The sequence below is a fragment of the Canis aureus genome, chromosome 8, assembly GCF_053574225.1.
Source record: "Canis aureus isolate CA01 chromosome 8, VMU_Caureus_v.1.0, whole genome shotgun sequence".
In the NCBI taxonomy this organism is placed as follows: Eukaryota; Metazoa; Chordata; class Mammalia; order Carnivora; family Canidae; genus Canis; species Canis aureus.
Genome location: NC_135618.1, coordinates 18,157,196 through 18,169,988, shown reverse-complemented (window position 1 = coordinate 18,169,988; position 12,793 = coordinate 18,157,196). Strand labels below are relative to the sequence as shown.

Sequence of the window (12,793 nt, the reverse complement as noted above, 5' to 3'; positions counted from 1 at the left end):
CCTCTCCCTCTGCTCCTCCCACCCCTACTCACATGTACATTCTCTCTCTAGAAAAATAAAGTAATAAATAAATGAATTAATTAAAATTTAAAAAATAATTTAAAAATTATTTTGTATTAATCGGATTATATAGTGTGTACTATCTTATTCTTTCACGTGCATAATTTTTAAATTTATGTTGTAATATTCATTCCTTTTTATTTCTGATCAGTATCCCATTATATGGACATACCATCATTTGTTTATCCCTTTATCTGTTAATGGACTTTTAGGTTGTTTCCAGTTTATTGCTGTTGTGAATAAAACAATTATGAATATTTGTGTACAAGCCATTGTATAGCCATACATTTTCATTTCTCTTAGATAAATACCTAACAGGGTGTTATACTATGCATTGGCAAACTGAATTAAGAAACAAAAACCTAACAGTGGAATGGTTCAGTTGTAGGGTACATTTATTTAATTTTTAAGCTAAGTGGCTTTCCAATGTGGTTGTACCATTTTACATTCCCACCAGGGGTTGTATGAGTTCCAGCTGCTCCACATCCTTACCAACACTCAGTACCTACAATTTTAGCCATTCTGATCTGTATCTAGTAGCACCTCATTGTGGTTTTATTTTGCATTTCCCTAATGACTAATGACATTGAGGATCTTTTATGTGCTTTTGGCCACCATTCATATGTCTTCTACAAAGGGGCTGCCAAATCTTGTTTGCCTTTCTATTGAGGTATAAAAGTTCCTTATGTATTCCAAATAGTAGTCTTTTTTAAGATATGTGTTGTAATACTTTCTCCCATTCTGTGGGTCACCTGGCAACTATTTAAGATTTGTGAGCCCGGGTAGCCCTGGTGGCCTGGCCTTCGGCCCAGGGCGTGATCTTGGAGACCTGGGCTCGAGTCCCATGTTGGGCTCCCTGCATGGAGCCTGCTTCTCCCTCTGCCTGTGTCTCTGCCCTCCTCTTCTCTCTGTGTGTCTCTCATGAATAAATAAATAAAATCTTAAAAAAAAAAAAAAAGATTTGTGAGCCCACTGAATGATATTGTAGGAGAGGAAAAAAAAATATCTACCCTCCTAGGTTTTCTGATGGAGGCCCTGCAAATTAGATTTACAAAAGACAAATTAACTAGAGTAAAACATAGTTAATTAACATATGCATTGTACCTACACATGAGAGAGCTCAGTGATGAGTAACTAACTCAGAAGGGGTGGTTACAAACTTGGGTTTGTATAGCATCTTAAGACATAAATGTATAGAGAAGTGACAAGACAAATGAAAAGGGGCTTAGGAACGGAATATCAGGGTAATTTTAATAAGCGTTTTTATGTAGACTCCTCTGGTGCTATTTCAGATAATAAGAGTCTAGAATTGTCTCTATTATCTTGCTTATCCTGGTAGAGAGGGGAGGGCAGAGAGTTTTTCTTTCGTCTGCTTCTCAGTTGCATTCAGCTCAAAATGGTCCTTATGTCAAAGTGACATACTTTGGGGTAGCATAATCGGATTCTCTACAAAATCATAATAGATTTCATAGAATTTTTTTAAGTCAACCAGTAATAATAAACATTTTTTTAATGTTTACCATGTGCCACTGCACTATGTGCTTTACATGATGTCTCCTTTAATCCTTCTAACTGTCCTATTTTGTAAATACTATTTTCATCTCCAATGTACTAGTAAGAAAATGTGGATTTGGAAGGGTTTAGTGATTTTCTTTAATCACACTCTTTAGGTCTTTAAACACCATACTATATGTCGTCGGGTAGATTGTGTTTAAATAGTTTCCTATGGCCACTGTAACAAATTACCACAAACTTGGGGATCCCCAGGTGGCTCAGCAGTTTGGTTGCCCACCTTGGGCCTGGGGCGTGGTCCTAGAGTCCGGAGATCGAGTCCCACGTCGGGCTCCCTGCATGGAGCCTGCTTCTCCCTCTGCCTGTGTCTCTGCCTCTCTCTCTCTCTCTCTCTCTCTGTCTCTCATGAATAAATAAAATAAAATCTAAAAAAAAAAAAAAAAAAATCCACAAACTTGGTAACTTAATAATATAGAAATTTATTATTCTCAACTCTGATTCAAATGAAAATGAAATTTTCAAATGAAAATTCAGTCAGTATCACTGGGCCAAAATGAAGGTGTCAACAAGAGGCTCTAGGAAATAATCTGTTCCTTATGTCTTCCAGCTTCTGGGGGCTGCTGGTACTCCTTGGCTTATGGTCATATCAGCCTAATCTTTAAGGCCAGCATCTTCAGATTGCCCTCTGCTCCATTTTCATATGGCCTTTTCATTTGCATACTTCTAAAGATACCTGTGATTATATTTAGGGCCCACCTAGTTAATCCAAAAAAGAATCAAGACCAACTCAAGACCCTTAATTTAATCACATCTGCAAGAATGTAAGGATATATATCAATGTACAAAGCAATAGTCACAAGTTCCAAGGGTTTGGATGTGGACATCTCTTGAGAGGTCATTTCTGAGCCTACCATAGTGGGAATTATGAGAAGATCATATCAAACAGGGAGGAAGAATTTGAATAAAAACATGGGAAATAGGTGCCTGGGTAGTTCAGTCAGTTAAGCGTCCAGCTCTTGATTTTGGCTCAGGTCTTTATGTCAGGGTTGTGGGATCAAGCCCTACATTGGGCTCTGTACACTGGGCATGGAGCCTGCTTAAGATTCTCTCTCTTTGGGGAACCTGGGTGGCTCAGTTGGATGAGCATCCAACTCTTGCTTTTGGTTCAGGTCGTGATCTCAGGGTCATGAGATTGAGCCTTGTGTCAGGCTCTGTGCTCAGTAGGGAGTCTGCTTGAGATTCTTTCTGTCCCTCCCCCTGCTCTCTCTTGTGTGCATGTGCACTCTCTCTCCCTCTCTCTCTTAAAAACGAAGAAGAAGAAGAAGGAGAAGGAGAAGGAGAAAGAAGAAGAAAGAAGAAGAAGAAGAAAGAAAAAGAAGAAGAAGAAGAAGAAGAAGAAGAAGAAGAAGAAGAAGAAGAAGAAGAAGAAGCAGCAGCAGCATGGGAAACAGAAATACCATGAATGTAATTAGAGAATGACAAGTGGCCCTGTGCTATTGAATCACTGTATGTGAGGGGATGGCATGGTGGAAGAGAAGGCTGGAAATAGATTATGGGCCTTGAGTGCCAGTTTTGAATTTGAACTATGTTTCATAGCTTGATGGGAATCACTGAAGATTTTAGAGCAAAGTGATAGCATCCCATCTTCTGTTTTAAGTGCATACTGTAGCACTGGGTGATAGGTTAGAGGAAAGATTCCATTGAAGTACTTAAAAGTAAGGATAGTACTTAAAAAGAGGTAGGATTTCATTCATATGTTCAAAAGGTACTTGTAAATACAACCTTCCAAACACCATTTTAGATACTGAACAAGATAGAAGTCCTTGTTGTCTGAGGTTTTTGTTTTTGTGAGTAAGATAGATAATTAGGAACTAATAATTTCAAATAGTGGTGAATGTTCTAAGAAAATTAAATAGAGAAATATGCTGGGGATCCCTGGATGGCTTAGCGGTTTAGGGCCTCCTTCAGCCCAGGGTGTGATGCTAGAGTCCCGGGATCGAGTCCCATGTCGGGCTCCCTGCATGGAGCCTGCTTCTCCCTCTGCCTGTGTCTCTGCCTCTCTGTGTGTGTCTCTCATGAATAAATAAATAAAACTTTAAAAAGAAATAGAGAAATATGCTAAAATCCTTGGTGGGGCTACTAGGAAAGAGGCAATGAGTAATATTAAGGCATGTAATTTTAGAAGACCTTTTGAGGAGGGTATATTTTAATGTTTGTGTGTGTGTGTGTGTTTAACCATACAAATATTTATGTAGTAGGGAAAAAACCTCATTTGCATCTCCCCCAAGGCACCATGAGGTCTGACCAAACACACACACACACACACACACACACACGCACACAGCTTCCTTGCTACATACCAGTTTCCAAGGGCAGGAGGCAGCCGTTGCTCCTCAGCATACACCCAACAAACAAAGTCAAGGTGAGGTGAAGTGGAGTGGGGAATCTGGGGAATCATTGAATAGAATGACATGAGGAGCCAGCCACATAAGTAAGACCTAACAGAAGGGCATTCCAAGCAGAGCCCACAGCAATTGCAAAGGCTTTTATATCAGCAACATTGCTGCACTCTGTCTTTTTATTCCAAGGTTGAGGCTAAAGGAGTAGCCCGCCTGTCGGAGACATGGTCTTCTCATAGTAGAGGAGAGAAGCCAAAACCATGCAAAAGCACTTATAGGTTCTTAGACATGTGTGTGTCACATCTATTGACCAGAGCAAGTCACATGGGCAATCTCAAAATCACTTCTTCAGAAAAGTAGAGGTGAATGACTATACAGAGTAATATAATGATAGGAACAAACCAGGTATGTTTGAGGTATAGAAAGAAGAAAGGCTCAGTGAAAATAGGAAACCTTGGTTTGTTTTGTCGCTGATATATCCCACACCAAAGGGTGCCTTGTACACAATACATATTCAATAAATATTTGTTGCATGAATAAATGAAAGCCAGTGTGGTTAGAATGTAAACACGACATGAGGTTGCAGTCACTAGCAATGTATCAGCTGGCATATAAGAGGAGACTTAATTTCACCCCTGCCTTAGAATTTGGTTCTACAGCCAGCTCTTTCCCCTGGCCCTCTGTTGCAGCAATAGAAGCTTCAGCTCCGTATCTTTAGCTCTGCTACAGATTCAGGGTATCTGCAGCACTCTCCCCATGAACCTTCCCGTTGAGATGGACTGCCATAGCCTGAGACCCCTCCCTTCTTTTAAGAACATCATCAACTCCTATTCCCTGGAAAATGTTCTTTTTCCCATTCCAACCATGTTTTTCAGTAGAAGCTAATTTTTTATAGAGGTACTTACTATCCAGGGGTGTTGACAGGTTCTGGCTCAGGGAGCATACCTGGAAGAATCAGGGGATTGTGAAGTCGGGTTTGTTACCTTTATTTGAGTGATAGTGAGCACATGAAAAAGACATCATCCAAAAAAGAAAAAAAAAAGGCATCATCATTCAGCTGCATCTCTATACTTGTCATGATCTTGCTCTACACTGCTTTTGCTGACATTTTTTCATCATGGTCTTAACAACCATACTTACATAGTACTTTTTAAATTATTGGGGAAAAGCCACAGTTTATTAGCCAAGGCCAGGTCATTCAGAGTCCTTCCCTAGAATTTTCCAAATTGAAGTAGAGAAAGCAATACTCAGGCCCTCTGGTGGTGAAATTGGGAGGCGTGACTGTGCTTTTGTCTCCAGTGGAGAAAAGCAGACCAAGATTGGGTAGAAATGTAGATGAAGCAGAACCTGGTGAGATTCAGGTTTCTGGCTTCAGTTACCCATAAGCCTAGCTATACTTCTTTCCTTATTGTGGTGACATGAGCTTTCTAATAAATGCCTCTTTTTTGCCTAAACTGATTGAGTTTCTGTCTGTGCAACTAAGAGAACTGGGTAATATAGCTTCAGGAGCTTCAAAGGCATCTATGCACTGATCTGTTTCTCACACTCAAAGCTAGGAAAGAGTGTAACAAAGTTTTTTAGTCAGATTCAGATTTCTGGCAAACTCTCAAACTGGTAAAGTGTCAGTAAATTATGCAATTTTTTAAGCAATTATTTGTAAAGTTTCTTTTTTTAAAAAAAAAAAAAATGTATTTAGGGGATCCCTGGGTGGCTCAGTGGTTTAGCACCTGCCTTTGGCCAGGGCTTGATCCTGGAGTCCCGCGTCAGGCTCCCGGCATGGAACCTGCTTCTCCCTCCTCCTGTGTCTCTGCCTCTCTCTCTCTCTGTGCCATCAGTCAATCAATCAATCAATCAATCTTTAAAAAAATATATGTATTTATTTTAGAGACAGAACATGAAAGAGTGAGCACAGGGAGGGGCAGAAGGAGAGGGAGAGAGAAAACTTAGCAGACTCCTCAATGAGTGTGGATCCCAACTTGGAGGCTGTTCTCATAACCCTGAGATCGCTACTAGAGCCGAAACCAAGAGTTGGACACCTGACTGCATCACCCAGAGGCCTGCAAAATTTCTTTTTAAAACAGACCTGTAGGACAGCCCTGGTGGCACAGCGGTTTAGCGCCACCAGGAACCCAGGACGTGATCCTGGAGACCCTGGATCGAATCCCACGTCAGGCTCTCTGCATGGAGCCTGCTACTCCCTCTGCCTGTGTCTCTGCCCCTATCTCTCTCTCTCTCTCTCTCTCTCTCTCTCTCTCTCTCCCCCCCCCGTCTCTATGAATAAATAAATAAAATCTTAAAAAAAAATAGACCTGTATTTTTTTTAAAGAGACATTTAGGGAGTAAGTGCTGAGGAATGAAGGAAAATGATACTGTGTTATCACTATGGTTGTTGGAACATCAAATTTTATACCTTACATTTTCCATAAAAGTAAACCAAAAGTTGTGTGTTTAGTTAGCTTAGCTGGAACTAGATGACTATATATTGATATATCATCTTTCTTGTGATAATAAATACTTGTGTTTAATAGGGCATTCACCTCCATATCAAACTTTAAAATTGAAGGAAACAGAGCAGAAACCCTATAATGAAATGCACAGTGGAAACACTACCTATAATTGCAAAACACTGGAAGTAACAAATGCCCAAACGATAAGGAATGAATGAGTAAAGTGTGGTATATAAATAACCTGAAATAATATCTGCTAATTAAAAGTGAAAATTTTATGATGACTGAGAAAATTTGTAACATCATTAAGATACTCTGTTAAAAGAAAAGGCAAATGTTTTAAAAATTACATGTGATTGCAGCTATAAATAATGGATGTTTTGGCTGCCCTACCTGCCCAGACAGCACAGTAGAGGGTTGCCCATTATATGGTCATTTACTTTCTGCTCCAGCCTAGACGTGAAGTACTAGAGTCTGTTTCTCATGTCTGATTATTATCTTTATCTCTCTAACCATCAGCTTTGTTATTTCTGTTTCTGACCTTTTCTTGCACTCTTTATCCTTTTTATGCTTGACTCATAGATGTAACAGCTTCAACTTACCCAGCTTCACCGCACCATTTCAGAAGACTTTCTTACCTATCCTATCCCACCTAAAACCAACAGGTCTTACAGGCAGAGTCCTCAAAATATATATAGTTGAAACTGTAGTATACTAGAGTCATAGGATAACTGGTAATATTTTTTCTTCTTTCCAAGTTTTTCTTGTTTGAACACCATTGCAGTAATCATTTTAGAATAGCAATAAGCTTTTCTCATCTCTGCCAAGAGTGGCACCTAGTGGTGAATTTGTAGAACTTCACTTTTCAGCCTCAAGTTGACAAAAAAAAGATGCTACTTATTATTTCACTAGCATTTTTGTGTTTATCCCATATGAGTGCAATATATGTATGCCAGGCATTAATCTACCTGGGAGCAGGAACCAGCTCATGAAATAGCTGGTCCAGAAATTATACAGGTCCTGTAGATTTCCTATCATATACCCGAGGCTCATACTTAATTCCCCATAGGATACAGGTTTATTTTCATTTCATAAGACTGAATCTACTCTGACAGTAATTCTTATATAGTGCGCATTTGCATCTATTCCTGAATCTTGATGTTTTTAGACACTATAGGGTGTCTTGTTAATGTTCATCACTATTAATTTCCTCTGGCTGCCTTAACAGAGAACTACAAACTAAGTGGCTTAAGCAACAAAACTGTATTAGCTCACAGTTTTGTAGACTAAAAACCCAAAGGCAAAGTGTGCCAGGGTTGGTTTCTTCTGTATGATGTGAGAATGAGTCTGTTCATGCTTTTCCCCTAGTTTCTGGTAGTTTGCTGTCAATCTCTGGCATTCCTTGGCTTTCAAAAGCACCACCTCGATCCCTACTTTCATCTTCATGTGACATCCTCTCTGTATGCCAGACTGTCTCCAAATTTACTGTTTGTGTAAGGACACTGTCATATTGGATTAGCCTCCTTGCAATCCATGACCTTAATTTAACCAATTACATCTGCAACGAACCTATTTCCAAATAAGGTCACATTCTGAGGTAATGGGTGATAGGGCCTCAACCTGAATTTGGAGGGGTACACAATTCAGCCCACAATAATCATTCTACCTCCAGACTTCATTTCTGCCATGTTGGTATCAGGCATAGCCATGAATTGCTTTGGCCAATACCATGTGAGTAGAAATGGTATGTGAACATCTAAGTAGAAACTAAAATTTTTTTTCCCTCTACTATGAAACTGACAGTATTCCAAAAAGAGGCTATTTCATCAGCTCATGTCTCAGAGTGACAGTGACATGGAACAATGCAGCAGCTGACCTTCAGTGAATATGTAGTATGAAAAAGAAACCTTTGTGATTTTAAGCTACCAAGACCTTGGGGTCATTTGTTACTGAACCATAAATTAACTTAAGCTGATGCAATAAGTACCTAACATAAGTTAAGCCAACTGATACCATACATTCACTTCTAATGTGTGGATTTTTGCATTCATTCATCAGATACTTGTTGAAAATTTTCTATGTGCTAAACGTAGTTCTATGTGTTGGACACCGTTATAGTTAATTTTGTGTCAACATGGCTAGGCCAAGGAACCCAGATATCTATATCAGTGTAGATGTCTCTGAAGGTGTTTTTCAAATGAGATTAATATTTAAATCAGTAGATTTTAAGTAAAATGCCCTCTATAGAATATGGGTGGGCCTGATTTAATCAATTGAAGGCCTTAAGAAAAAAAAGATTAAGGTTCCCCCCGAGAAGAGAGACTTCTGCCTCTAGGCTGCCTTTAGCCTCTGAGCTGTAACACCCAACTCTTCTTGGGTCCCCAGCCCGCTGGACTGCTTTGCAGACTCCAAACTTGCTGGCCCCCACAAGTCGCATGAGCCAGTTCCTTGAATCGCTATATATATGCACATCCAATTGGCCCCATTTCTGTGGAGACACCTGATTAATACAGACACATACCAGTGAACAAGCTAGAACTAATCCTCAGTGCTTACAGTCTAAGGAAGGATACAGGTAAATAAACAGGAAAATTATGTGTTATATAATAAATGCTGGAAAGTACTCCATGTAATAGGAGAATATAAGAAGAGCGTATAACCTTGACCTAGGGAATCAGAAAATACTCTCTGGAAGAAATGAAGTCTAACTTGAGAGCTGAAAAGTGGCAAGTGGATTAGGAGTTATTCAAGTGCAGAAACAGGGTGGTGGGGGGCAGGGATCAAATTGAGTATAGCATTCTCAACAGGAGCATTATTGCCCTCAAGGGGAGAAAATTGGTGCGTGGCAGGTGAAATCAACCATAGCTAATACAATGTTTTGTGACCTTGTAAAGCTCAACCCTGCCTTACAAAATCATACTTCTTATTCTATAAGGCAGTGGGGGAGACGATTAGAAAAAATATCTAAAAGGTCTCTTTATGGGGGTAGTGATGAAAAAGAGGTTGAAAAACATTGGTGTAGAAAGACCATTATGATAGAGGAATGATCTTATGTGAAGGTACAGAAGTAAGATGGAATATCTGAAATATTAAAATGGTTGAGGCATAGAAGTGAGAGGAATAGAGACCGAGAGGTTGTGAGAGAGACTGTTCTGGACATAAATTTTAAAATTAAATCTGGAAATGTGTTTTGCCTTCAATTATCCAAATATTTTAAGTAAAATTAGACTTTATGTCTAAATGATCTGCTGCAGACTTTGCTCACTTTTATATATGATTTTGTACTTTGTAGCCACATGCTAAATGAATCATTAAGTTTTAAATATTTTTTAAGTGAAAAGGACAATTGTTAAAATATCTTTTGCTGTCTGTCATTCTGGGATTTTTTAGTTTTATAATTGTAGTTTCTAGAATAGCATCATGTTCAGGTGGGTACTTAATCATAATGCTATTCTGGAAGACACCGTAACCTCTGGAGAATATGCATGTGATTTACTTCATTGGAGTTTCAAGGATTAAAAAATATGAGAATAAAAGATATTTTTCTTGGTTCCATTGTTGGAATAAAATGAGAACAATGATCTATTTAATAACCATTATCATTATCTTCTTCCCAGATTGAATTAAAATTGCTTTAATATTCTATTAGGAAAATCTTTGTAAAAATGCTGCCAATCATTTTTTTTTCCCTAGCAGCTTGTTAACAGTGAACTCAACGCTAATTCAGTGCTTTGGGGAGATAGTATAAACTTAATTTTAAGATCTAGAGAACTAAGAAATTGTATGCTGTACCATAATTTTAACTTTTAATATTTTTCAACCATAACCCTAGCTTGCTTGATGTAAGGAGACCCGATCTAAACATCTAATATACATTTTTTAGGAGGCAGCATTCTGGTAATATTTTTATAAGGTTTTATTACAGAAAAGACAGTATATAGAAATAGATCTGGGGCACCTGGGTACCAATTGGTTAAGCATCCGACTCTTGATTTCGGCTTGGGTTGTGATCTCAGGGTTGTGAATTGAGCCCTGTGTTGGTGGGGGAGGGGAGTGGAGGTGGGGAGGGTTTGTGCTCAGCATGAGTCTGCTTGAGATTCTCTCTCTCTCCCCCTAGCTCTGCCCTTTCCCTGCTCATACTCTCACTCAAAAATAAATAAATAAAATCTAAAAAGAAATCTGGGTATGTATTCCAGAGTAAAACTGCCTGGGTTCAAATCCTGAGTTGAATCTATTTGAGTTTAAATGTTACCAGCTTTTGTAAACTTGAGCAGGTGTATAAAGGTCTGTAACATTATCCTCTATACCTCACTTTGCTTGTATGTAAATTAGGGATAACAAGAGAACCACTACATAGAGTTGTTGTGAATATGAAATGAGTTAATTATGTACAACACTGAGAACAGTGCTTGGTACATACTCAGTACTCAATAATATGATCTCTTATTATTTGGGACTCTTTATTCAGTAGTTTTAAAACCTTTTTTTTTTTTTTTTTTTGAGTGCTTCCTGTATGCCATACAAGGAGATTATTTGTGGAACTGTTAGGACATCTTACCTAAAACAATCTTCAGAGAATAATTCAAGGCATTTTTTTAAGCTGACCTTTTTTTAGTATCATTATTGTTCTCTTCAGTATATTTCAGGCCTTCAAACTGGCTTATTTTTTTAGGCTAGGATGAAATTTTTATTCTTTTGTGATAAACATCCAAGGATCATAAGAAAAAACAGCCCTTAGGGGAGTAGGTAGGAGATGATTCCACTTCAGATTTTTGCACTGGGGTCTGGCATTTGTCATTATGGTACTTCTTTTTCAATGGCAACAATAGGGAAAAGAGGTAGAGTTATCTATGATTTTCTGGCTTTTTTGAATTTTGATTAAAGAAATATTAAAAACCTTTCAATAATTATATCTTTCAGAAGATGTCTTTGAAAATTACCAATGCAAAACGAATTGAAGGCCTTGATAGTAACGTGTGGTAAGTGCCTTAGAATAAACAATAATAATTTGGTGAAGCTTTTTTCCTACACGTTTTGATATTCTTAGTTGGGAATTGTTAGCCTCCTCTATGGTCTACAAATAAAGACATTATAATTTATTCATCAAGTGAAACTGGAAGGAAGTTAAGAATCCATACCTGATTTATTCATCTGGCACATGTGCTAAGCCTGCAAATAAGGCAGAGAAAAGGACAAAGAACTTTCTTGTGATCCATGAGGAAGCTGGTACGGTTGAGGGAAGAAAATAGATGATGAAACTATGGGTATCATGAAATTGAAATTTGTAAGAAACTTTTAAGTTCATTAGTTCAGCTATCATTTAATGAGATAAAGTCATTTTGTAGGTGGTAAAGTTTTTGTTGGGAACTCACCTCTTTTTTATTTATTTGTAAGACTAAATGAGGTCTTAGTTTCTCAGTTTTATGTTAAGATCATGAGGTATAAAAAGCTAAGTTGGTAATTATTAATACTAATTAGTATTTTTTAATTTTAGGATTGAATTTACAAAGTTGGCTGCTGACCCCTCTGTTGTGAATCTTGGTCAAGGCCTCCCAGATATATCCCCTCCTATATATGTGAAGGAGGAGTTATCAAAGATTGCAGCAATTGATAGCCTGAACCAGTATACACGAGGCTTTGTAAGTATATGAAGACAATGTGGGGTATGAACTTGTATTTTATATTGTATTGTGTAGAATGTCATCCTATCACTTCTGTATACTTGACTTTCTGGGACCAGCTGTCCCAACCTGATAATCAGAGGAACCCCCACCATTGCCTTTTTCTACTAAAAGGAGCAGTTCCCAACTTCTAACCCCTCCTATCTTGGTCCTTCCTTTACTGCTGTTCTAGTGTAAGGTCTTATGGCAACAAGGAAGGGAGAGTCACCTCTTTTTTTTTTCCAATTTATTTAGTATTATTATTCCAGTATGGTTAACATACAGTGTTATATTAGCTTCAGGTGTACAGTATTGTGATTCAGCAATTCTATACATTACTCAGTGCTTATCACTATGTGTACTCTTAATTCCCTTCACCCATCTCACCCGTGCCCCTACTGACCTCCCCTCTGCTAACCATCCATTTATTCCCTCTAGAGTTAAGAGTCTGTTCTTTGTTTTGTCTCTCTCTCTCTCTTTTTTTCCTTTGTTTTGTTTCTTAGATTCCACATTTGAGTGAAATTGTATACTATTTGTCTTTCTCTGACTTATTTCACTATAATTATACTCTCTAGCCCCATCCATGTTGTTGCAAATGTCAGGATTTTATTCTCTTTGATGGCAGAATAATATTCCATAATACATATAGTATATATACTATATACATGCACACATACATTCCATTTTATATGTGTATGTATATATATAAATATAT

At 38.1% G+C, this 12,793-nt stretch overlaps 1 protein-coding gene across 4 annotated transcripts in view; it reads left to right on the top strand.

Annotated features, from left to right (window-relative positions):
- The window catches only part of KYAT3 (kynurenine aminotransferase 3), a 63,764-nt gene that overhangs the window by 18,893 nt on the left and 32,078 nt on the right, over positions 1-12,793 (top strand). For all 4 annotated transcript variants that reach the window (XM_077905330.1, XM_077905331.1, XM_077905332.1 and 1 more), the window contains 2 exons: positions 11,339-11,397; positions 11,913-12,057. In XM_077905330.1, the coding sequence (XP_077761456.1) occupies positions 11,339-11,397; positions 11,913-12,057 (204 nt within the window). The remainder of the gene's footprint in view (positions 1-11,338; positions 11,398-11,912; positions 12,058-12,793) is intronic.